At 36.2% G+C, this 26,510-nt stretch overlaps 1 protein-coding gene across 3 annotated transcripts in view; it reads left to right on the forward strand.

The window, feature by feature from the left end:
• The window catches only part of ADAMTS19 (ADAM metallopeptidase with thrombospondin type 1 motif 19), a 109,988-nt gene that overhangs the window by 66,185 nt on the left and 17,293 nt on the right, over positions 1-26,510 (forward strand). For all 3 annotated transcript variants that reach the window (XR_003086542.2, XM_007422289.3, XM_088129837.1), the window contains exons 10-16: positions 2,129-2,279; positions 4,752-4,853; positions 7,012-7,142; positions 8,226-8,398; positions 11,066-11,193; positions 12,329-12,449; positions 16,814-16,894. Coding sequence is in view for 2 of the 3 variants with exons in the window: in XM_007422289.3 (XP_007422351.1) it covers positions 2,129-2,279; positions 4,752-4,853; positions 7,012-7,142; positions 8,226-8,398; positions 11,066-11,193; positions 12,329-12,449; positions 16,814-16,894 (887 nt within the window). In the remaining variant the exon portion in view is untranslated. The remainder of the gene's footprint in view (positions 1-2,128; positions 2,280-4,751; positions 4,854-7,011; positions 7,143-8,225; positions 8,399-11,065; positions 11,194-12,328; positions 12,450-16,813; positions 16,895-26,510) is intronic.

Below are 26,510 nucleotides of genomic sequence, written 5' to 3' on the forward strand. Positions count from 1 at the left end.
AGTGATTCCACCTGCATATCCCCATTGTATTATTGAGCATTTTAGTTCTTCCTTCTTTCCTTCCTTCTAGAGAGGCATATATCAGGAGAAAAGCAGATTGAGAAGGAAGTTACCTTCCCACCCCCTTATCTATATATGATGGTCCGAAAGCAGATTAGAGCACTAGGTGTTTTTCTTGAGGTTAGAAAACCAAAATGGAAATCACTCTTAGTAGTTAAAAAACCCAAAGGGTTAGAAAACTAAAATGGAAGAGGCAGGGAAACAAACTGACTCTAAGGTATTGATTACTGGATGCTTGACTAAACAACTGCAACAAATTGACACATAGAAAGCAACTAAGCTTTGTACTGGCAGTACAAAACACAACTAGTTAGTCCTTGCTTAACGACTCTAATTGGGACTGGAATTTTTGTCATTAAGCAAAGTGGTTGTAGGCAAAACATCATGTGACCATGCCACTTAGCCATGGCAGTTCCTGTAGTGCCAGTTACAGTTAAGTGAGGACCGTGCCATCATTAGGCAATGACCTCACACCAGACCCAGTGACCTCCCTTTGGCAGATGAGGTTCTGCCACCCTGCGGTGCTTACCTCCGCTTCAGCTACCCTCACCTGTCTATCTCCCTCACCATCTCCGAGCTTTGGGCCGTCCTGCACTCTGCCACTGCCTACCCATGCCACCCCCAGCTGACCTTCTGTCTTCTTTCTCCTGCTGCGGGCCCGTGATCCAGGCGCTGTGTGAAGGCGTGACCCTGTGATGTGCGCAGAGAAGCCTCATCTGCCAAAGGGAGCTCGCTGGGCCCAGCCAGGAAGGAGGTAGCTGGGTGGAGCTGGCAAGGGAGGCAGCAGCTTCCTGGGTGAAGGTGGCAGCTTGCAAGGCCTTGCACAGCACCAACAGTTTCCACCTTTGCCCGGGAAGCCTTCACCCGGACCGCTGCCCTGCCTCCTCCATTGGCTTTGTCCTGCTGCCTCCTCCGTGGCCAGGCCCATCAAGCTCCCTTTGGCAGATGAGGCTCTGTCACCTTGCTGCAGACCTCCCAGGGCCGCACCATTGCCCAGTGCCTGGATGTTGGGGCAGCAGTGGGAGGAAGAAGATGGCAAAGGTTGGCTGGGGGTGGCAGGGGTAAGCAGCAATGGTGGAATGCAGGGTGACCAAAAGGGCAGAGATGGGGAGGAAATAGGCAGGTAGCAGGAGTTGAAGTGCGTGCTGCAGTTGTAAATGTGGGCCATTTGTCAAGCACCCGAATTTTGATCATGTGACTGCAGGGGCACTGCAATGGCCATAACTTTGAGACCGGTCATGACTACTATTTATTCAGTGCCATTGTAACTTCAAATGGTTGCTGAACAACTGGTTGTTAAGCAAGGACTACCTGTATTTTTAATTTTTTAAAGACTGCAGTACCCCTTTATTTCTAGAATATTAGGGAGAGTGCTGGAAGCCCATTTGATACAGTACTGTATGTGTATTCTGTGGCAGGATTTTGAATTCCCTGGTTAGAATTGTCCATACTTTTTCCAAAATGGAATTAAATTGCTTAGGGACTGTATGCAGTAAAAATAGAAACTGAATGCATGTGTGTGCCCAGATGAAACTTATATATCTTTAATTTATTCTGTTCTTTTTTGTGTTTAATAGTGTTTAATTTAAAATGAGAAATTATGGAATATTATGGCTATACTTTCTTAAAACAAAATGGACCACTTTTTTGTATTGACCTTAGATTGAGGTTCAGAGGTATATGTGCATATTACATAAATTTGTCCCACAGACACATTTGGAGTTGTGTTCCTTCCTTACCCCTTTCCCATCTAATTATCTTGAATAATGAGTTCCCTGCCCAATATTTCTGCTAGTTTTGTTTTTCAATAGGTTCTTGAAGGGTGCAATGGGTGGGACACATTGACCTCCTCCAAGTGCTACTGTTTAAGGTGGTTGGTTTTCTACTGAAGGCTGCATCAGGTTCATCAGCCATATGCCATGCTATCCTCCTTTTCACTAATATAAAAACTTACTTTGTTAAATTAAGGTAAAATTGAGTTTTAAGCTTTCACCTTAAATTCTACATGGAGCATACAGTATATGTTAGTACAAACTAGTCTCTGTTATTATTCATCCATCTTTGCCAGGTCAAAGGCCAGTAACTGCTTGCTGCACACAAATCCCCAGAGCCTCAATTCTGTGATTATTCCTTCAAAACTCCCTGGGATGACATACACTGCAGATGAACAGTGTCAGATTCTTTTTGGACCAACTGCCTCTTTCTGCCAAGAAATGCAGGTAGGAATAATCGATTACTGTCATTTATCCCTTAACAATATATCCAGGTTTGAAGCTTGCTGTCTAGCCTTTCTGTATTCCGTGGTAGAATAATAACAATGAAGGATTAAAGGAATAAAAATATAGAGAGTGGTTCTGCAGTGTTTCCTTTATTAACTGTCCAAAGCTTCTTCAGATTGTTTCCATTCTGTGTCTGATTTTTCAAAATGTAAATGTCAGGTGTCAAATGAAATCAAACTGTCAAGTGTTTCATGGCACCAAGCTTTTATTCATAAGACAGAATAGATTTCACATTTCTCTTGCACACTCAAATTTTGTTGTTCTTGGAAAACAAGGCTGCTTTACTGAATTAGAGTGTTTGTCATTGGGGACATTTTTATGTTTTTAGATAAGGCCTGGAACAAAACTTTAAGAAAGTATATTAATAGCCTTAATTTTATCATAAGTACTCTAGGTCAAAAGGTAAGATAGTAGGCTATAAACTAGATGTCTCCAGCTCAAACAGGAATGTTGCATGAGGACTAGTTTATTAGCTTGAGGGCTGCCACTGTGAAGCCTTTCCATACACTAAAATGAATAAAAATGATAAAAATAAAGAGCATTTTATTCTTTATAATAATTATTTTAATTAAAAATTAAATTAATGAAAATAAATTTTATTAATTTAATACATTAAATTGTTTTAATTTAAACATAATTGTATTAAATACATTTTTAAAATATTGAGAAACAGAGCTACTTGCAAAATAGCCATTTCATTTTAGCCAGCATTCTTCATTCATCAAAAGTAATGCGTTGAAAAGTAATATTTGTTCACAATCATATCTAGGATGATGTAATTTTGGAAACTTATCTTGCTTAAAATCTGTCCAAATTCTATTTTACTCCTTTTTAATCTCTCATTGGTGAGTAGAAATATAGTTTTTTCTTCTTCCCTACCCCATTGGCTCTTTCTTCTTTTCACTCTCCATGGCTGGTGGTGTTCTTCCTTTCTTTCTCTGGCCAGCAGAGAAAACTTGCTTGTTTGTTTGCCAGACCTGGCCCTCCTCCACAACTCTCCAGAAGGTATGAATAGAAAAATAACATCTACCTATCAAATCATCCTCATCCTAATCATAGAATCAGAAATTTCACTATCAGAATGTAATCATGATTTGAAGATTTTAATGTCCTACTATAAGGAGTCTGCAGCTCCAGCTACTTTCATCAAGCTTCACCCCTTTGGAATCTGCATGCAACCTTGTGACATATGTGCAGAAGGTAGGGGCTCATGTGATGATGTCACTTTTTTCCAACAGGCTGGTTTGACACACCCCCTGACACTATTGCTACTAATAGTTTATTAAAATATAAATATTGAAAGATACACATGTATGTCATGATGATAAGGAAATAGTTGGCTTCATTGACTTTTAAACATACTATTACTATATTGCATGCTAATTTTTTTCTTAGATCAGTTTATATACAGATGAGAAATATGAAATAGCTTGAATTTACATTAATTACTGTTATTGAACTGATTTAATGTCAACTCTTCTCTGAAATTAGAGTATGTATCTTTGAATTCATTTTGTGAATTTTAGCAAACCAGTCTTGCCTAGTGGTTAAGGTGCTGGACTAGGAGTGGGGGAACCAGAGCTACAGTTCTGCCTTAGGCATGAAAGACAGCTGGGTGACTTTGGGCACTCATTCTCTCTCAGCCCTAGGATGAAGGCAATGGCCAACCATTTCTAAAAATGCTGCCTAAATAATTTGTCCATGTAGTTGCCAGAAGTCAAGTCAGACATGAAGGGGGAAAAAAGGCAGCTTTACTTCAAGCTATTCAAGCTATTCAAGCTATTTCATATTTCTCATCTGTATATAAACTGATCTAAGAAGAAAATTAGCATGCAATATAGTAATAGTATGTTTAAAAGTATGAACCTGCATTAAATTATATGAAGAATAAAATAGGACCACTGTCATTCTAGTCCTTTATTATTCTTTAAGTTTAGTGTTTCTGTGTAATGATTTAATCTCACAAGTTTATGTCAGTATGTATATGTTCACTTCTGAAGTTATACATTAAAAATACCCCTTCAGGTATTTTCAGACAAGCAGATTGTTCTCCAGGAAATGTACAGATAGAAATTGTTTTCAGGAAATACATTACAGTGCCTTCAACTACATAAAGCTAAAACTTTATACCTGTTCGTTAATTTACTCCACAAAGCAAATTAAAGTTGGAAGGAAAAATAGTAGCAGGAAAGGCAATCCCAATTTCATATTTATGTAAGCTAAACAAACAAATTCTTTTTCATTTTGCAGTCAGATCTACAGTATTTCTGTTTTGAAGTCATGAAAAGAGATTATATTCTACAGCAAAAGCAGAATTCATTCACAGCTTCTTAAAATAGCATATTTCTTGTGAAAGTTATGAAGAACATTTATGTACAAGTTTCTATATTTTCATTGTTTGTTTTTTTCCAGCATGTTATTTGCGCTGGGTTATGGTGTAAAGTAGAAGGTGAGAAAGAATGTAAAACTAAGTTGGATCCACCGATGGATGGAACAGATTGTGACACTGGAAAGGTGCATTATAACACTACTGATTTTTAATAAGTAGAATTTGTTTATTTCTTGTTTATATGTGATCTTAAGTCTGTCTTTCATTACACTCATTTTTGTTTAATATGTGATAATTCTAATGCACCAACTAATTGATTAAAATATTGTACTCCATTAATATTGAAAGGTTTGGGATTCTTTGGGGTTTTTCCTCAGCAGTTCTTTGTTTCTTCTTAGAGCTGTCATTTAATTGAAGGTGCATAGTATTTGCATAAAATGCATACTAGAATTTCAAAGTCATATACTATAAGAAATTAATTATCCTGTTTCTAGTAGTTCTTTTTTTTCTTACTCATGATTATCTTCAAGTGTTATTGCATACTTATTATGCAGGACAATTTCAAATAACTTAGAGTAACACTACTGATTTAAAGTCAAAATGGCACTTCATTTTCATTTCCAGTGTGAATCTATCCAGTAGTAGAAGTTGAGACCCTTATTTTCAGAAGGAAAAAGCAACTGAGTAAAATAAATAAGCCATTTCATTAAATGAAATCCACAACTATTTAAATCAATGGGAGTGTAGCTGTTAGTCTCATACAATCAACCAGCAAGAGGAAATATCTTATTTCTGGAATTACTGTAACTGGTTCATAGCATTCTAGGCCCAAAGTCTCACCCAGGCTATTAGGTTTCTGTCTAATGGATTTTGTATTTCTGAGGATTTTAACATAAAAAGTTTTAAAATGTACAATAATTAGTGATTCTCATGTGCATGTGAAGTATATCAAAAGAAGAATTTATCCTTGTGAAATTAGTGACCCGGCTTATTCAATGAAGTAAAATTGCATAAAAATAAACCCTTTAGCATTTAATATTTTTCATTTTGTGGAACCTACACATGCTTTTTGATCATGTGCAGTCATAAAATAGTGAGGATGAAGATAAAGCATAAGAAATCCAAAAACAGTTTCACTGAAAATAAAAGGGCAGACAGGCAGGCAGGCAGGCAGGCATATAACTCAAATTTGAAATAATTGGCAGTAAATATCCTATTTTATCTTTATGCTTTTCTTTGCTAGAGTAACTGAGATTGTTCAACCTCCATAAAAGGGAGACTAAGAGAATTTGGTAACTGAGATGGCTAAAAGTAACCACTTAGTCAATGTAATTCTATTTCATAAGTTCCATGGGCAATATAGTTGCTGCCAAAATTTTAAATTTTATAGTAGAGGCTTCAAATAATTATCATAAGATATCAAAGCAGGCAGAAAGCTTTTAGGATTTTCTTCTTCATAAGCCAAAATAAATTGGCCTGCCTTTCGTGTGGACATAATTTGTTGTTCTACTTGAGACATTACAAAATGCTGAACCAGCTTTTTTTTATATATGGAGCCAATTCATGATGAACTGTGGTCTTTGTGTGTCTCCCCCAAATAGTTTTGATTACAGTTATGTTGTACTATGCAATGTATTTTGTGGGTCACAGACTCACATTTTCATAGGCAAGATAGATTATATGAAAATGATGTAATGAGTATTGGCTGCAGTATGTACCTCCTTCCAAAATATTCTAGTTTTAATATAGTACTTTAGCCTTGATTTAGAATGGAGGCATATGGAAATGAAGCCTCATTCCAAAATCTAAATCTACAGTTTCAGGCATTTTGTGCCTATCATTGATACAACAGGTAAAAAGACAAAATGTGGACCAGCATAGATTGTATATCTGTTTAGCAATAAGTGTGCTTTAAGAGTGCAGAACCAACGAAGTAGCAAACATGTGTATTCTTCATTCTAATTTCATCCCTAAGTAGAGAAGCTAGAATGTAAAAGCTTGTATTTCTCTGTTATGTGCACATTGAATCTAATTAGAAATTGTTATCCCTTTGATTTTGTACTTTTCAAGGAAATTTATTTGAATAGATAGAGCAATAGTGAATTCATCTGAAAGGAAGACTTGATTTTCCCTCCAGCAAATAATTTGGCTTTAAAAAAGAGTGTTATCTTAAATTTACCAAGAATGCAATAATGGAGGCAGAAGCATACTTTCATCCTCTCTGATTTTCCTTTGTGTCAGATATTGTAGTACATGCAGTGCTGGCTTCCTTTCAGGTTTATATGGTAAATTACTTTGCATGTACTTCACATATTTTAATCTAAAAGCTGACTTTTGTAATAGTGGTGTAAAGTTGGAGAATGTATCAGTAAAACATCTTTTGCTGGACACATGGAAGCAGAATGGAGTACATGGAGCACTTGCAGCAGAACTTGTAACACTGGAATCAGCAGTCGACAGCGTAGATGTGCTAGGTAAGCAATAGCTTACTTGTGTTCTGCTTGTAATATTATTTATTAATATACATATCCCAAATTAGTTATGGAGAGATGCACTATGTTTAATATAATCCAACAGTGCAGATGTTAACAAAATACAAATAAAATCTTGATTGTACCTATCTATCTAGTACTTCTCAATGTACAGAGGATATTGCATGACTAGGTTCATGGTATTGCATAAGATTGTACGTTACCAGTAAACACAAAAACTCAGGTGCTGAGATAGGCACTGAGAAACATATTACTACATATACAATTCACTTTTAAGAACCAACAAGATGGTACTATTATGTATGCATTATGGTAATTTTGTAATATGCCTATTTATTCACAGTCTGGTATAGAAAATAATATTTAATCCTTGCAAGAATAAAAACTAGATTTTTTTTAAGAAAAGAAAACTAAGCAGTAGTATTTGACATGTATTTCTGTTTTTTTAAATAAATGGTAGAATTATGATCTTTATACAGACCATTAGTCAACTGTTAAATATTGGGAGTATGGGGAAGAATTCACATATAACAAGGATAATCCATTCTAACCTTTCCCACTTTATTATTCTTCAAATATGTTGGGGTACACCTTTTAGAATTACCTGATCATAGTGCCCCCCAATTTGTCAGGAGAGCACCAGATTGGAAGAGGCTGAGGAAGGGAAAATCAAATAATTGTCATGGTTTAGTCTAATTCTAGTTTGGTACAATAATATTCATGCAGCAATTTTTTGAAGTTGCTGTTTATTTATTACAATAGGTTCCAAATATTAGATTCTCTTTAACATTTAAAGGCAGGCTATACAGAGGTAATCATTGTTATTTTAACTGTGTAAGTAGTATAGTGCTAATATATTATATATTAGACTGGAACTATTCATCTCAGTGTGTGATTTTGAGTTGAAGCTGTTGTAGGGATAAAATGAGAGAATGTGAAACCACATACTCTTCCTTAAGCTCACAGATATAAATGTGATGGCACTAATAACAGTGTAAATCATGCAAGCCATGTAAACACAACTAAGTGCCTCATGCAAATAATTTTAATTTTTGTGTTCGGTAGCCCAGTTCATGAAGGAGCAGAATGCCATGGATCAAGAATACAATATAAAATATGTGAGAATCCCTCTTGTACTCCTGGACTGCCTGCATTCAGGGATTGGCAGTGTCAAGTCTTCAGCGTCAGGCTGGCATATCAGAAACATGTACACCAATGGCAGGCTGTTATAGATGAAGGTAAGCATAAACCTCAGTCTTATAATTAATAGCCATGACTTTATACAATGGATCATTGTGGATAATAAACAGATTTTGGCAGACACAAAATAAATACTAAAATCTAGTACGTATTTTAATTAATCATGGAATATTTCTTTAAAATCTAATATCATCCATGCTAGGTCTTAATCTATGCACTATTTCCCCACCAAGCATCTACCTTGTTGGCAGAGTTAAAGAGGATTTTGGACAATGCCCATATTTTGTTAACTGTGTATGAAATAAATGCTTCTTCTGAGAAAAGGGCATTTGAATTGAGAGAGCAATACAAATATTGTCTTATTGCAAGATGGTTGCTGATGATATCATGCATTTAAATAAGCATAGTAACATTATATCAGTTGTGGTTTTTTTAAATATTATTTTTACTGGCAAATAACTGAAAGCTTCCTAACCTCATGCTTTCCAGATATGTTGGAAATTCAGTCATTCTAGCCAGCATAAATGTGGCAGTTGTGAGTCCTACACTTTATAGCCCCAATAAATCTCGAAGACACCCTATTGGGAAGGGGTGGTTCATAAAATATATTTCATTTAAATTCCTATTGCAATGTGACCAGGCTATCCTCTTATTTTCTTCATAAAAAACTGCATTTTTCAATTAGTACAGTTGTTACAGATGACTCAGTTCATGACTGAAACAATCTATAGGCTTGAATTAAATAGGCAAATAAGTAAAATAATGGGAATAAAGTAATGGTAGGTGTTGCATTTCTTTATTTTGTGTGTTTCACTTAAAGCAATTATTTTTCTTTAATTGCTATTATGAATCATGTTAAACACAATATACTATTGAAGACAAAAATGAAGCCCAAATTTTGGAAATTTGCGACAGAAACGAAGTGTATTATGGAACCTTAAAACTAATCACATTATGCTAATATTAGTTTTTGTGCACTTGATCGTGTGATCAATGTAGTGACAAAAGTTTGTATCAGAATACACATTTTAGCATTTAGAATACTACAAAACTGTTCAGTTTGAAATACAAAATATAAACAATTCACAGTGTATGACTACACTCCTGAAAGTTGCTCACTTAAAAAGTGCAGATTTAATCTCAAATGTCTCAAATAGTAAAATAATAGCATTTCATTCTTATATTACCTTGTTTCTTTCAAATGCAATCAGAACTATGTCATTAACTGTTATGAAATTGAAGTCATTCTTTGCAGTTTAGCAAGAGGCTGGGTACAAATAAATATAATACATTTTCCATGACTGCAGCTAAGGGAAGATGTCAAGATATGTGTCATATTGTCTCTATTTTCAAATAACATTTTAAGTTAATGCCAGTAATTTTGGTGGGTCTGCTTTGTTACTTCAGTGAAAAGACAAACAAGTAGAGGTGGATTTGATTCTCTCTCTTTTTTTTTTTAGCCTCATTTTTTGTTGTTGTGAAGTGGGAGGGAAAATTGCACAGGAATGCTATATTTGCGTTACATTAAATGTAGAATAATTCCATCACTGGATTTCATTTGTAAACATACATTTTTAAAAACGGATCCTGCCACAAGAATTGCATGTTACTATTATTTGAGTATTCTTGAACTTCATTCAAAATGGTTGGATGTTTTCTTGTTTATCTCTTGCTTGAAATAAAATTTATCTTTTATGAAATAAAAAACAATAATTAGCCTTACACACTCCTTTATTTGTTGATTGAATATGATATAATTATGGGTTGATTATTCAAATAAAGTTATTTATAAAAGTTAATACTAATGCTTTATCAGAGAAAACAACTGCCTTCAAGATAAACCAAATAAATTTGAGATACGTTTTTTTCAAATATACCCACTTATAAGATGCATGCTGTTGGTGAACTAAAGATCCAGCAACCCACTAATTTTTACCCCAAAGCTATAATTTGCACCACAGTTTGCAAAAGGTTTAAAAAATGGCAGGAGAAGCAGGCAGAAAAATGGTAGGGAGGGATGTATGTTGACCTCTTCAAAAAGAAGATACAGTTCCTACTTTTACTTGCTCAAAATGTCAGTGTCCTTAAGAAAAGAATTTATTTTTCCTCACATTCCTTTGGACATGGATTACAGAATTCAGTTGGAATGGTGGAGATGGTTGGTGACTACCATAAATGATATTAGTTACTACAAGCCAATTATTTTTTATCTCTCTGATGAAGGAATTCCTGACTTGTTCTCATATAAGGAAGTTTCCTTCACTTTTGCTCACTGTGCAAAGTACTTCCTTTCTGTACATTTTAACCCATTTGGTTGTATGTCAAAAAAAAAAACAACCCAAGGAATATGTTGATGACTGATGCATGCCCTCCATTAGAAGTTTTTCTGTAAAGGAAACGTTTTGTAGTGTTCAGCATAATGGTGGGGACTTTGTAGGTTTGAATATCTCTCTTTCTCTCTCAAGCCATATCAAGATTGAATTCCCCTTCAATTTTGTCTGAAATTTGATTATGTGCCATCAATTTGTTATCAACTCTTAGTGACCACATAGATAGATTTTTTCCATGACAATCTTTCATGTTTTCCATTGGTACACTCATTATGTCTCTTAAAATATGTGTATTATAACTAGTTCTGGATGATTTCACTTGTTTAAAACTATTTTCAAGCCAATATATTTTTTAAAATTTATTTATTCATATAGAAAAACCTTGTGCATTATTTTGTTCTCCAAATGGAAAAGATCAGCCAATACTGGTAACAGAAAAAGTGATGGATGGAACTTCCTGTGGCCCTCAGGAACTAGATATATGTGCAAATGGAAAATGTCAGGTAAGTCTTTCAAAACTGTTTAATTATTGTGAAGTTTTTTTTCCTTAATTCTTTTAAATTATGGATGTCACTTTTAAACTTAAATGAAGCTGTAATTTAAATTTAAAGCAATGTAGAAAAAATGAATAAGAGTGCTATATTTTTGCATGTACTGTATAAAGTGGGAATTCTGAAGGAGGGCTTCTTGAAATTGACCTTTTAAGGAAAAATGATAGCATTTCTGATGTAGAAGAAAATATTTTTATTCTATTTACTGTCCAGATACACAAAAAATTAATGCAAAATAGGTTATCACATTTGATTGTTAGTAAATAATATATTACTTATGCTATTATGATCTAATTTGATGTGGCACTATCCTTTAGCTTGGGGTAAACAATATTCTACCTGGGCATTGCATATAACCCCCAGACCCCATTTGCACTTCCATAAGACCCCAGATTGTTTTGCTCATTTTGGCTGATATGATTCCCCCCTCTCCCCCCCAGTATACACACATACAAGTTAAGGGTGTAATTGGGAAGACAGTTCTGGGAGGTAGACTGCTCTGAGTTCCAAACTTATCTCTCCCACCAAAAAGCTAAAAAAAAAAAAAAACCAGTCTAAAATCAAGTTTCTGAAATTCAGCCATTTTGCTGCCAATTTCTCACTATTTGGGGGAGAGGCCGGGCTTCTTTAAGGATGGAAATCAGAGTGTTTGCCTCCCAGAGACTGATCTCTACCAGTCTTTATCCTTAAATCTCCACAAAAATTAAAGGAGCTAAAAATTATTCCAGCCCTCCCTGTGGCATCATGGGTAAATCTGCAGTTGGCCAGGAAAGTGAGCTGTGGCCCTGCCTCTTGAAAAGCTGCTTACCCTATTGTAGCTAGACTCAGGTTAAAATTGTCCATAAAGATTATACTGTCAGAAAGTGCACTGTCCCCAAAGTATAGGAAGAAGGAAAGCCAAAAATGGCTTCATAGCTCCAAATATGACCAGCCGATAAAGCATTTTATTATCCCAGTCATTATCTGTTGGTGACTTCCCTGCAATTAGTTAATTAATGCAATATAAAATTGTTTCACTAAAAACTACATTAAAAGGCAGAATAATATGTTTTGTAAGAATGTTGTGACTCTTCCTTTTTTACTTCAGAAATTTGGTTGTGATGGTATATTGGGTTCTTTGGCATGGGAAGATCACTGCGGTGTCTGCAACGGAGATGGAAAATCATGTAGAATTGTTAAAGGAGATTTTAATCATACTCGAGGAGCAGGTAAACATCTTTTAAAATTAATTGATTAAAATCTGCAAAATTTGCAAATGTGGTGAGTACTCTGCAGGTGATAATTGTATAGTAGTATCCTATTTTTATGTTGCTTAAATTAAAGCACAGCCTTTATGATAAATAGGGATTCTTAGGAAAAGCATTTTAGCTTAGTTTTACCTAGTTTCAACCTTATTGCTGAAATGAAGGTGATTAGAAACAGATGGGAATAAGTATTTTGTAAACCCATCTCCATACTTTTGGATACATATTATCTGGGTTTATTTAGTATACCTGAACATAAATATTTATCTGGATTTTCATTTTATCAACACTAGAATTTTAAATGAAAGATAGAAAAATGATCATTTGCCCAAAGAAAATTATTTCATTTTTTACATTTAATATGAAATTGATTTCTTTTATGAAATGCTTGGGAAACAATATAGTTATATAATTGTGCTGTATGTTATATTGTAGAAAAAAATAAATTAGTTTTTTGATGCTAAAGTAACAAAATAAAGATAAATACATACAACTGCATTAAAGAATCGATATAACTTCATGGTTGACAAGCATAGGAATAAAAAAAGGAAGAAAGGGCCCAGAAATGATGCTATGAACAGGATGACTCCTCAAACTTTAATCATATTGCTGAAAAGTCTTCTTCCTTGCTCCTTTGCAAAAAAAAAAAAAAAAAAGGCAAATTCAAATGTTAAAAAGCAATGCATGTCAGTTGCAGATCAGATTTTTCCTTCCGTTGTTCTGTAATAATTCTTGAGGGGAGGTATGCTTACTTGTCAAATAAATGCAAAAATACATCATCACAGTTATTTACATCAGTTGCATAATTAATTACACAAATGATGTAAATGGCAGCAGATGTTGCAAAATTAAGGTAAAATAAATTTAATTGTGCCATCTAGACTACTTTGGATCCAATGGACTTGTCTGTTGTTTTGGGGGGGATGTTGAGACAGAAATGTGGCCCATTGCACATGAAGTCCACTAAATGCAGTTGAGCTTTCACTTTAATTGGAAGCAGAGAATGTTAATAATTAATGAACACATCAAATCAAATAATGCTACCCATAGAAAATTAGATATAAGTTTTCATTCTTTGGAGGTTGCTAGGCCCTATAAAGGAGATTGTATATAGGACAGAGAATGCAAAAAAATATGAGTCTGATGGTTGAAGTTTCATAGCTTCAGTGTGTGCTTAAAATTGGTAGAAAAATTCACAGCATCAACAGAATTACCATATTTTTCCGACTATAAGACGATACTTTTTTCTAAAATCCTTACCCTAAAAACTGAAGGGCGTCTTATTCAAGGAAGTCAGCTGAGAATCACGGTTGCAAAACTGCCAAACTTTGTTTCTGCAGAGAGGCTTCTTCCTATTGCTAGCCTCCAATCACGAGTGAAATAGCTTGTCTCCCAAACAGACTTCCTCCAATCACGAGCCTGATGTAACTGACGTCAGCTGGTGCTGAACAAACCAATTGGAGGAAGGCTGTTTGCAGAGACAAGCTATCTGCAGTTTCACTCGTGCTTGAATGTAATCAGTTAAGCAAAAGAGCCTGGAAATAGAGCTGCAGAGAGATGGTTTGGACCTCCTCCCACTGAGTGTATCAGGTAAATGTTAACTAATTACTAAATAAAAATGTGTTCTGCACTATCTTTAAAATACTAATTTTTAAATTTTGGGCTAGAAAAGTGGGGGGCGTCTTGTACATGGGGGTGTCTTATTGTCGGAAAAATACGGTAAGTTTCATCTGAATGATAAAATGAATGCCTCAATATTGCAGCACAATCTCTGCCCCTTACATATGTGGATTCAGCATCATAATGCAGATACAAAAAAGGTGGTGCTTGCATAGCAACATTGTAATACTTGTGTCATCATTTTCCCTCTGGACCCCCATGCAAGTTGCGTACTCATAGTCTAAAGTTGAAGAGGTTGGCTATTGAAATTATATTCAACATTTAAATGTTCTAACAAAGGGTAGTGGTAAAAAGAAATATTACTTAATGAACACATTTATGTATGTAAGGTTCCTGTTGTCCATTTGTCAATCATGTAATTTTACAGACATTTAACCTTCTCAGAAATTCCACCTAACATACACCACACCTTTTCTAACAAGCTTATTTACTTCTACAAAAAGAATTGTGCTTTAAAATCCAGGTTCTTTTTAGTGTAGGTGAACTACTTATGAAACTGCCCCTTGTTTCTGATTTTCTGAAATAGTTTGATGAACAGAACAATGTACATATTAGTTAATGGAATAAATTTAAAGGACTATGAAACACAGGTTATAGTCTATGCCTAGGTATATGGACATAAATCCATTTCTTCAAGAATTATGCACGTGAAGCTTTGTGGAGTTTGCAACCGCAGTACTTATCTGTGGTCTTAATGATTAAGTAGTATTTGTTTTTATTGAATCTGTATTGCTGCTGTGGTTTTTCCCTAAAGAAGTGTTTGAATGAATGTCTAGCTTTGTTATGTTCAGTTAACTGTAGATCACTGTATTTGCGGATAGTACGCATTCCTGTATATTTATTTTGGATATAGCTGTTCAGAATTTGCCAAGTCATTTCTGATGAGTTGGGAAGGAAACCTAGAAGTCCCATTTCCTTACCCCCTGCCTACAGTGGAGCAATGTAAACATGTTAAATGTACTTCTGATTTTTTTTATTAATCCAGGAATGTTGATCATTGACATGCTGGAATATTTGGCCTGACCCTATATGGAATCAGCCCAAATGAAGATTGTAAAATTTGTGAATGAAATCAGTGAGAATGTCAGTAGTGAGTCTCTGGGATATTGCTGCAGAATAGTCATTTAAATGGAATGTAATATAATGTTTGGCATGAAAAAAGAAATTCCATATTTCTAAACTATGTGCAATTTAGAAAGTACTCAAGCAAAAATAATGATAAAAATAAGAAATGTAAAAAAAAAGAAGTGTAGTAAATTATTAGTATATAGCTACTTCAGTGTCAGTAGGTGAGAAACAGTGATGCTGTGTTGTTGTTGCTTGGTTGTTTTGTAGTGCCTTTTGGCTATAACAGAAATGTTTGCGGATTGCTGAAAGGGAATAATAAATTGGAATATATTATTTTAGGAATGATATGGCAAAAGCTGCTAGGAATTTGGTAATTACTGATCTTTCCAAAAACACTTAGGAGTGTTAAATTAAGTAAATTAAGTTATTTCAGGTTTAACAACCAATTAAAATAGTATTTCACACAGATTCTCATTCATGTGTATCTGCAGAGGGAGTTATAAATCTGTAAGGTTTTTGTACTTATATTTGATGATGCATGTATCAAATGGGCAGGGCTTTGTTCATAACACTACAGCCATCATCCTGCAGATTTGAACATCAGTCCCTTACCCACCCTGTGCTCACTGTTGCTCATAATTAATGTGTATATTGTGAGGGGGATAATAAGAACATCTACAGGACTGTGTTAAAATAGAGCAGGATTTTTTTCAACTTCCAACATTCATGAACTGATTTAGAGGTGGTTGGCAATCAAATTCTAGTATTGCTGACTCCTTGCCTAGCAGCTGTTGCTGATTGATATTGGTGAATGATCCATAGTGAAGAATGGCTTAACAAACCATTAGCACAAGAGATGGTTTGACCAGCTCAGCTGCCCACCCCCATTAGTACAGGAATACTAGTTACTTGATAATAGTGTATATGAAATCTCTGATATCCCAATTTTTTTAATGCTTCAAACAGACTCTTACATATCAGGCAAAGACCAGAACAAGTTTATGCTTAGGCCGCCTTGGCCATCTTTTTGATCCTAAGTAGGATGGTCGGAAACTAAGGTCTTCTTGGTTGGTAAAAATAGCTAGTCCATAGAACCCACTCCAAGCAGTTGATAGATTAGCCGTTTTAGCAGTTGATCACTTCTTTGTCTAGCTTAGGGATTAAAAATAGGATATCTGCCTTGATGAGGGAGGACGTAGGCTTATGGCAATCTTTTTGGAAAATAAATAGCTCAGTTCAATAAAAAACAGTATAGATTCATGGATATTTTTCATAAAAGATGAAAATTTTCCTCCCTTTTATTTTCCACAGAACCTATCAAGGGGACAGGTCTGTAATCAACTCAGAGTTGCTCAAGTGAGATACAGTAATACTTGATAATTTTGTGTGTGTTTGTGGGGAGGGAGATCAATAATTTGATGCACAAAATCAAAAGCCTAGAAACTTGGGTTGAAGAAAATTGTACGCCAACAGCAGATGTGATTTTAAACATTTTTTAACAGATGGAACTAACTTGTATATAAACATTATTCTAATTTAAATAAATAGATAACCAAATAAATGTCTGTCTATGTACTCAGGTTATGTGGAGGCCTTGGTGATACCTGCAGGAGCAAGAAGAATCAAAGTTGTGGAAGAAAAACCAGCTCACAGCTATTTGGGTAAGTTGTGATCAAATCAAATCAAATCAGTGTGACTGTCAGGACTGAGGGTCTGCCTAATCTGTGTGGCTCATGTGACCAAAGCAATTATCTTCTTCCTTCTCTAAGTAGTACAATGGGAGCATTCTAAGAATAATTCAAAATTTCAGAAAAAAAATAAAAATAAGTTTGTTTTATATAACTTCTGTATCTATGTTTGATACAGCTTTACTGTTTATATCAAATTTTGCTCAGGGCCACATCAGTGCAGTAGAATTAGTTAATAGAATATGGATTCTTTTGAACCCTTTGTAGCTTGCTCTTGACTTAATCCACTATCATAATGATTTAATAATAGGGTGTAATGTATACATAACTGCATTTTTATCTTACAGGTAGTCCTCAACCTACAACCATTCATTCAGTGACTGTTTGAAGTTACAACAGAGCTGAGCGAATGGTGGTTATGATCAGTCCTCGGAGTTTCAGCCGTCCCAGCACCCCGGCGGTCACGTGACTGAATGTGGGCACTTGGCAACTGATTCACACTTACAACTGGTTGCAGTGCCCTGTAATCACATGATCTCCATTTGCAACCTTCCCTGCCTGCTTCTGCATAAAGTCAATGGGGAAGCCAGCAGGGAAGGTCGCAAGTCACTGGGGTAAGTCTCCCCCACCCGCGCACCTTCTGCACTTGTGCCGTGCCAGCCACTCATGCACACTCCCCAACCCTTACCGTGACTCCCTAACACTGTTGTGCACCTTTCCCAAGCCACGCTGTGCCTCTAGTGGACCCTCCCTGACCCACGCTGCACCTCTCACGCACCCACTCACAACCTCATGCACCCTCCCAGACCTGTGCCACACCTCTCGTGCATCCCCTTGCACCCTGTGCACCCTCCCTGATCCATGCCATGCCTTTCGTACACTCCCTAGCACCCTTGCACACTTTCCCAACCCATCCTCCCCAACCCTCACCCGCCTCTCACACACCCTCATGCACCCTCCCCGACCCTCTCCATGCCTCCCCCGCTCCCCCCACACCTGCTTGCTCCCTCTCCCACCTGGCAGCAGCAAGTTACCTGCCTGCTGGCCTGGGACTTGCAACTGCCTGCCGGCTTCCCCATTGACTGGTTGTGGGAAGCCAGCAGGAAGTTGCCAAGTCTAACTGGGACTGCAGGGATTTCCATTGCTAAGCAATGCAGTTGTGCTTTATGACTGTATCGCTTAGTGATGGAAATTCTGGTCCCAATTGCCATTGTAAGTCAAGGACTACCTGTATATTTTTTTAAAAATAGAATATTTACACAGAAAATAGTATCTTCAGCAAATGATAGGTGGTGACGGAAACGTCTTTATAATCACTTGCATCACTTACATGGATTAATGTTTAATTTTCAGTAATACCTGATATTTTTGCATAGATCAAACAACTCAGTGTTACACAGATTTGAAATTACTTGGGATGCCTTTCATCTGTGGGAGCAGGGGTGCCACTGGGTATGCTCAAGAAAATCAAGATGGCGGATATGACAGTATGATTGAAGTTCCACTCATATTTTAAATGTGCTCAAATGATGCACAGAAATGGACAGGGCTTTGATCACACCATTATGACCTCCATCTTGACTTTTTTGACCACACCCTGCAGATATCCCTGTTATTGTGATTCTTCTGGAAGAAAGGAAGCAACAGCATTTTTGTTTATACCCTCACCTCCTGCAGGCCCCTCTGCATCCTAGATTGTTCAAAATTGGTACTTCGGAAATAGTACGCTACTAACATTAAGTCCACTGAAGAAAAAAAAGAATAAATGTAGATATCTTCCCATTTCTGCTGGTGTGCATGTTCTGAATCAAATTCTACTCAGTGTATGCTACCACTGGGTAGAGTTTTCTTTGACTGGAAAAACAAGTTATTAAGTAAATGTGCAACATTATGTGATGTAGATCTAGTTTTAATCATGCTTAGAATATATTGATCAATATCAATGAAACTTAGTTGAGTTCTAACACATTAATTTAAGCCTTGATTTATATTCTCAAACTTGCAGAGAATCTGGGGAAAAATGTGGCTGAAAATTAGTACAGACAAGGAAGTTTAGAAGATTTCCCCTTCTTTGTATTTATTTATCTTAGACACCTAAACTATATTCCCAGTTTTTCTTTTCACTGACTCACATTCTATCAGAATTTAAGATGACAGTTTGAATTCTACAAAAAATCAGTAGAAGAAATTAACAGCAGATAAAAACATTATTTTTGTTATTACAAATATATATGTAAATGCAAATTACAAAATTCCTGATGATTGCAATAATTTTAATCAGCTGCTCTTCTTGTTATTCTTGGGTGGGCAACATTTTTGTAACAGATGGCTGCCTTATTTGTAAAATTCTATTATCTAGATTTGCAGTAGGTAATAATATCATGAGGTGGCATTATTGGCCACATTAGTAGTTTGGAATATTTCTATTGATTTTTTTATTCTTCCATTCAGTTAAAGCTGGAGTTTTGTTATTTGAAAGCCTAGCATACACTATTTTTCTGCTCAAATTGTGAAGGAAATTAAGTCATCAATATTCAATGAGTGCCACTGATTCAGGGGGTTGAACAAAAGGAGCTCAAAAGTTGCATGAAACTGGTAGATTGTGTATTCCTGCTGTAGTTTACCTTTCATTTGTTCTGATTAATAAATAATGCATATGTGTATTAATAGTGCATTAATTGAGAAGTTGCATCTTTACATTTCCATTTATTCTGCCTAAGAACACTTCTTGATATAGCGAACAAAGCAATATTTGAGGAGTTTTAAAAAACAATATAGTAAGCAATCTAAAAGAGTGATTGTTTTATTTTTCAAGTTATATTTAAATTGCTGCCATTCTGTAACTTTTCAAGTTAGACTTCTAAATTTTGGGAGGATAAATATTAGATCTGATATTAGTTTGTCCCATGATATTCTTAAAAATAGGTTAAACAAGGGTATAACTTTCACAGCCAGCACTGTGTCTCATAAGTAGCATTAGCATATTAGTTTTACAGCTGATACGAATCTATATCTCTTAGATTGTTATTAGCTGACCAGAGTGATGAGGCAGAAAGGAACTATTGTTAAATAATTTTGATGCATAAAACATATGTCAAAAAACATGTTTCAAGAAAAATTCCTCTGGAAATTCCCAAACCCCAGGTATTAGTATGATTCTTTTCTCCCTCCCTTCCTGTTGCACTATTGATTAAGTCCACCACCAATTGCTATTTCTACTTTTTAAAAAATAGTCATGAGGTTAAGCAACCTCCATTAATGAGCTGTCAGTAGGGGTGGGAGAAGTCTCCCCATCCTTTGCCTGCAGAGAATACAACTGAATTAGCAGCAGCTCCTGCTGCCCTACCTAGTGCTGAAGGATGAAAAATGAATACAGGTAGTTCTTGCTTAGTGACTGCCTCGTTTAGCAACCATTCACAGTTACAATGATGATGAAAAAGTAACTTTATGACCAATCCTCATTTATGACCTTTGCAGGTCTGTAAAGCAAAGAAAAACTGAAATAAGATCATAAGCACAGGCAGGGTTTCACTTAGTGACCATTTCACTTAACAACTGAGTTGCCGGTCTCACTTGTGGTTGCTAAACGAGGACTACCTGTAGTGTCTGTTTTGGGTGATATTTCATGCCATCGCCCTCTTGTCTTCCCTTCTTTTTCCTTCTCTTCAAAATCAGGTAAGGCAGCAGGAGCCAGAACTGGCAGCATGTTTAATCTTGTGTGCAGTTTAGCTCTCAATTACCAAGTACAGTTCAAAAGATTGGGGAGATTAGCCTTCTTCATTGAAATGTCAACAACTTTATCCCCAGACAAGTGATTTATGACTAACATGTTGCCACACTATCAGATCTCTGTTTTTAATCTATTTATGCTATAATATGATACGGTTTTTATAGTCATTTCATTGGAATTTTCTTGTGGCTGTTCTAACTGTAACCTATTTTGAATGCAGTTCCTAAAAAGTAAAAGCAGAGAGAATATTGGTCAACAATTAATTTCAGTGAATTTTTAAGAATTAGCTGATTTGGGGTTTTGCCAACTGTTAGCAGTTAGTTTCATTATTTTAGAATGATTGATTCAAAAGTTATGAAATTCACAAAGCTTTTCATGACTAAAGATCTATAAATAGTTTTTGTAAAACACAGGAACAAAGAAGTCTCTGTGGGACTTGCTGTCTCTTATAATTTACCATAGGATCAACTAAATACTGAAAGAGAAAAACTGGCAGAGTCTAAGTTTCCAGTTTAGTTCTAAGCACTCACAAAAAAAGATAAAATTGACAGCAACTGAAAGCTCATTTTGGAAAATATCCAGAATTATGACTTCTAGTGTTTGTCAGGCTCAACTGATACTGCTTTTGCCTTGTGGAAATATTTAAAAGAATCTAAGTTTGCCAAAGCAGTAGACAGAAAACTGAAAGGTGATACAGAACAGTTATATTACGTAGTAGTCCTAATGTTGCAATTTGTGGAAGGCTATAAGAGCTGAGTCCAGTTGAAGTTGATGGGAATTACCTCCTAATATAAATGCATAGAATTAACTTGCAGGTCTAAAAACTATAATCTTATAATCCTGCTAGGTAGTTAGCAATATTATCAAAGGAAGGCATGTGCAACGTCCACTTTGAAAAACAATGAATGAATATATCCAAAACCCTAATTAGATAGCTCTATCCTTAATATGAGCCAGTTTGGTGTAGTGGTTAAGGCACTGGGCTGGAAAGCAGGAGACAGTGAATTCTAGTCCTGCCTTAGGCATGAAGCAAGCTGGGCGACCTTGGGCCAGTCATACCCATTTAGCCCTAGGAAGCAGGCAATGGCAAACCACTTCCAAAACTTATTTTATTTTTATTTATACATTCGATTTATTGTCCGCCCATCTCCTCCCAATGGGGAACTCTGGGCGGCTCACAAAGTACATATATATAATTCTAACAGTGAGACAGTGAAATCTTACAATCTTCATGTCAGTGTTGGTTATAGTCATAACATATGCTACGTCTGCCTTGAAACCTTTGGCCTAGAATATAATCAGTGTTGGGGAACTACATCACAAGGAAGAAGTTCCCATGCTACCGAAGGGGCTTCTTCATACAAATTGTAGATATTTTACATACATGCACGTGCACTTATCTTGAATGAACCAAAATTCACAACAAGGTATACAGTGTACCAGGTAGAAATCACTGGGTGAGTGTGTCCCAGAACAACAGACAAGATCAATTTTTTTTCTGTACTTTCCACAGAATGTTTCATTATGTTTTGATCATATATGCAAAACATTTCAGCAGGGAAGAACAAGATTCTTATTTTAAATGTAGAATTCTCTTTCTGACTTCATAAATGCAGTGTATTTTTTTAAACTCATCCTTTTCCAGAACATATTTAATGATGCCTTTACAAGCTGAAGGGCCTAGGAAAGTTTCAGACATATTGCACATTTTCTTGAAATGAAATTCTTTGTATGCATCTGTACAGGTCATAAAGGAAGACCTGAAAGATCAGATCAATCCACATCTGTATCTCATTATGCAAAGATTGCATTGGCTTGTTTTCTGAATGGAAATATGAGAATGACAATGACAGGAATGGAAGTGTTGCCCCAGTTAGAATTATAAGAGGCGAAAGGGATATGGAGAATATGCCAGGTAAAGAAGAGGAGTACATAGATAATTAAAACTTATAAGCCCATTCTAGAGTGAGGATGGAATCTGCAGTACTCACACAGTATTGCCATAACTTCCTGCTAAATCACCAGCATAGAGAGGTGTCAGCAGTAGCCAAATTATTTCTTCTCATTATATGTCTGGAAGTTTTCCAAACACATTTCCCTTCAGCTATTTCCCCTGTACTTTTATACCCTAAATCACTTGCCACACATGCCTGGCAGTCCCTCTTATTTAGCTACTCTTTTCCTTTTCCCACCCATATCTAACTAATTACTTTGCCTAGAAGGCTGATGGCATCTTCCAGTTTTATTTTGGCTTCAGTTTAGCTGTGGGAGATGCACCACCATCTGGCTCCTTCCTACCAAAAGATACCTACATGGATTTCCCCTTTAGATTCATAACAGTGATAAAGAAATCTTACATCCATGCAATATCAGATAGCTGAACTGTTCTGCATATTAATTGGACTTCCACAGACTTGTTCCATGTAAATGTTTCACTAAGACTTATCCAGGAAACATTTTTTATCTAAGATCATTCACATTCCTGACTTGAATTCTTCTTAGTTAGGGAACTCTATAAAAAAAAAGGCCAATGTAAAAATCCAAGTATTCGCTTGGCTACAAATATTATTAAGTTCTGCTTTTAAATGAGTTGTGTAAATGAGAAGCATGGGCTTGGTAGATAATTTTTAATTAGAAAAGGATAAGGGACTTTAACTTATTTATTATTTATTTACAAAGTTTTATATGACACTCAATCCAAGATTCCATACATAAATCATGCAATACAAAATGTCATAATTATTAAGACATAATGTAGAAATCACCATTAAAATTCAGTAGAAGAATCTAACACTGAATGTAAGAGCACTTCCAAGTGTAGGAATCTATAAATTGTATACAACATACTTTATTATATCATAAATAGTAATGGGGTAGGGGCATCTTAATCTGGGATATACAAGATATTATATAACAGGGGTAGCCACTGAGAAGGCCTGCTTCCAAACTGTTCCCCCCTCCCTCCGCATTCCTTGTTGATGAGAATGTCGGCATATCTGGTCGGCCTACATGCACAGGACAGGCAGATTCCAGCTAGAAAAGACCCATGCCATAAAGGGCTTTATAAGTTATAACCAGCATTTTGAATTTTACACAGAAAACTATTGGTTGCCCACAGTATAACTGTTGCCCACAGTGTAAAACAAGCTGTCACCCATCAACAATTGGACTGCTACATTTGGAACCAACTGCAGTTTCCAATTAGTCTTTAAGGACAGCCCAAATAAAATGCATTGCAGCAGTCAAAGCATGACTCAATCCATTATTAACTGTGCAAGGATATGTTGCTTTAAAGAAAGCTGCAACTGGCACACCAACTGGGTCTCTTGATCCATGGCCTCCACCTAATGTTACTAGTTCTGATATACTTTTTATACCTGTAAGTGCTTTTTCTCAACATGATAAAATATGTTGGGACTGGAATTATCTTGTCTGGGAATGGCAGTTGCAACACATCTGGACAGCAGAAAGTAGGGGCAAGCTTATGTAGAAGTTCTCTTTTGCTATGCTTTTGCTTCCATCACATAGTTTGGGTAAAGATAGTTCCTTTGTCACCTCTGGGGCAGTAAGCTTTATCTTGTCTTCACATGACTTTGTAGTTGCTGTAGATTGTGCCACTTGAGATAACAGCCATAAATTAGGAAGGCAGTATTGTGTATATATAAAAAAAAAGTCTACAACTTTCGGGCTTTCATCTTTACAGAGGAGATCGAGCTACAGAGTCATTGGGCAAACAAAGGGGAGGTGGAATTTGTTTTTACATTAATATTCACTGGTGTAAATATGTTAAAATCCTACATAAATCTTGCAGCATGCATTTAGAGACTTTAGTTATTAACTGCAAGCCATATTATGCTCCACGTGAATTCTCCTCATTCATCCTGCTTCCTCAGGATGAATGAGGAGGTTTATATACCTCCTGCTTCCTCAAATAGCACAATATAGACTTTAGCAGACCAGATAGTTGGCATAGAACAGAAATATCTGGACTCTTATTGTTTTAGGAGACTTTAACAGTACTAATCTTACTTACGAGTTGCCCAGATATATACAACGTGTCAGTTGTCCTACTAGAGGCAAGAATACATTGGATCATTGCTACACCACATTAAAAGGAGCCTACCGTTCTACACCATGTACAGCAATTGGATTGTCTGATCATTGTGTGATCCATCTTATTCCCACCTACAGGCAGAGACTTAAAACTGCGAAGCCTGTGATTAAACCAGTGACAATATGGTCTGATAATGCTAAGTTAAACCTACAGGCCTGCTTAGAGTGCACAGTCTGGAATGTTTTTGAAGCTGCCTCGGCAGATTTGGATGAGTATACTGATGCTGTGACATCATACGTTAGTTTTTGTGAGGGCATGTGTGCCCACCAAAAAGATACGTATATATAATAACAATAAGCCTGTCGGTTTGATAATCACAAACACTCCTGTTTGTGCAGAGCGCAGCAAAAACGCCAGGAAAATATTAGCCATGACAGCAAACACAATGCAATGTCCATTTCTTGTTTCCCAAAGAAATCCAGTCAGAAAATATATACTGGTGTTTATTGATAAAAATGCAAAATTCCATAAAATGCAAATATCATACAAAATATAAAGAAAAACACATCTTCTCATGTAATGTAGCATCCAAGACTTATTAGCAACACAAGCTTAACAAAATCTCTAGCTACAAACTCTTAGAGAAGAGGTACACTACTTGGTACTTTGTTACAACTACCTAGCCCATAAAACCTACATAGTGGCTAACACTAAAACAACTAACAACTACTCAGAGAGACTGAACATTTTCCTCCCCTTGTATTATAGCTCTATGCCACCCCCACTGGGTAACTAGCATACACATGCCAATAGGTGGCAGTAAATAGCACAATACACAACACACAATAACAGGTGTTTTTCACACGATCTCTAGTCAAAATATTATTTGTTATTGTTGTAAAGATAACGGGATGAATCCTTTCCCATGAGAAAGAAAATCCTGACAAAGCCATGGTTCACAGCAAAGCTCAAACAGTTGCATTATGTCAAGGAGGAGACCTATAGGAATGGGGACAGGATTACGTATAATCGGGCCAGAAATGTACTTACGAGAGAGATTAAGGCAGCAAACAGAAATTATTCAGAAAAGCTGAAAAATCAGCTTTTGGCAAATGATCCTGCAACTGTGTGGAAAAGCCTGAAGAACACCATCAGCTACAACAACCCTTGACTGAAGAGAGTCGTCAGTTGGCAGATGACCTCAATATGTTTTACTGCAGGTTTGAGAAGAAACAACTGCTACCTGCTGCTACTAATTGTATTTCAGATACATCATTAGCATCAAACTTCTCTACACCTATTCCCAATTCCCTAGGTCCCTTACCTCTGGTGATCCTAGAAAAAGAAGTGTGAGGTCTATTTCAAAAGCAAAAGATTGGAAAAGCTCCAGGCCCAGATGGTGTGACCACCTCCTGTCTGAAAGCTTGTGCGGAACAACTGGCCCCCGTTTTTACACATATTTTTAATAAACGCTGGAGCTGTGTTATGTCCCTTCTTGCTTTAAAAGCTCTACAATCATTCCAGTTCCTAAGAAATCCTCCATCAGTGAACTGAATGACCTGTTGCACTGACTGTAGTTATGAAGACCTTTGAGAGGTTACTGCTGGCTTACCTGAGAACCATCACAGATCCCCTGTTAGATCCATTGCAGTTTGCTTATCGAGGAAATAGGTCAGTAGATGATGCTGTTAACATGGCCTTACACTATATTCTGCAACACCTTGAATCTCCGGAGTCTTATGCACAAGTTCTTTTTGTGGACTTCAGTTCGGCATTTAACACTATTATTCCAGAAATCCTTTACA

This window comes from Python bivittatus, unplaced genomic scaffold (genome assembly GCF_059951505.1).
Source record: "Python bivittatus isolate LINGU-HERP-01145 unplaced genomic scaffold, Pbiv_v1 ctg000850_np1212, whole genome shotgun sequence".
Lineage (NCBI taxonomy): Eukaryota > Metazoa > Chordata > Lepidosauria > Squamata > Pythonidae > Python > Python bivittatus.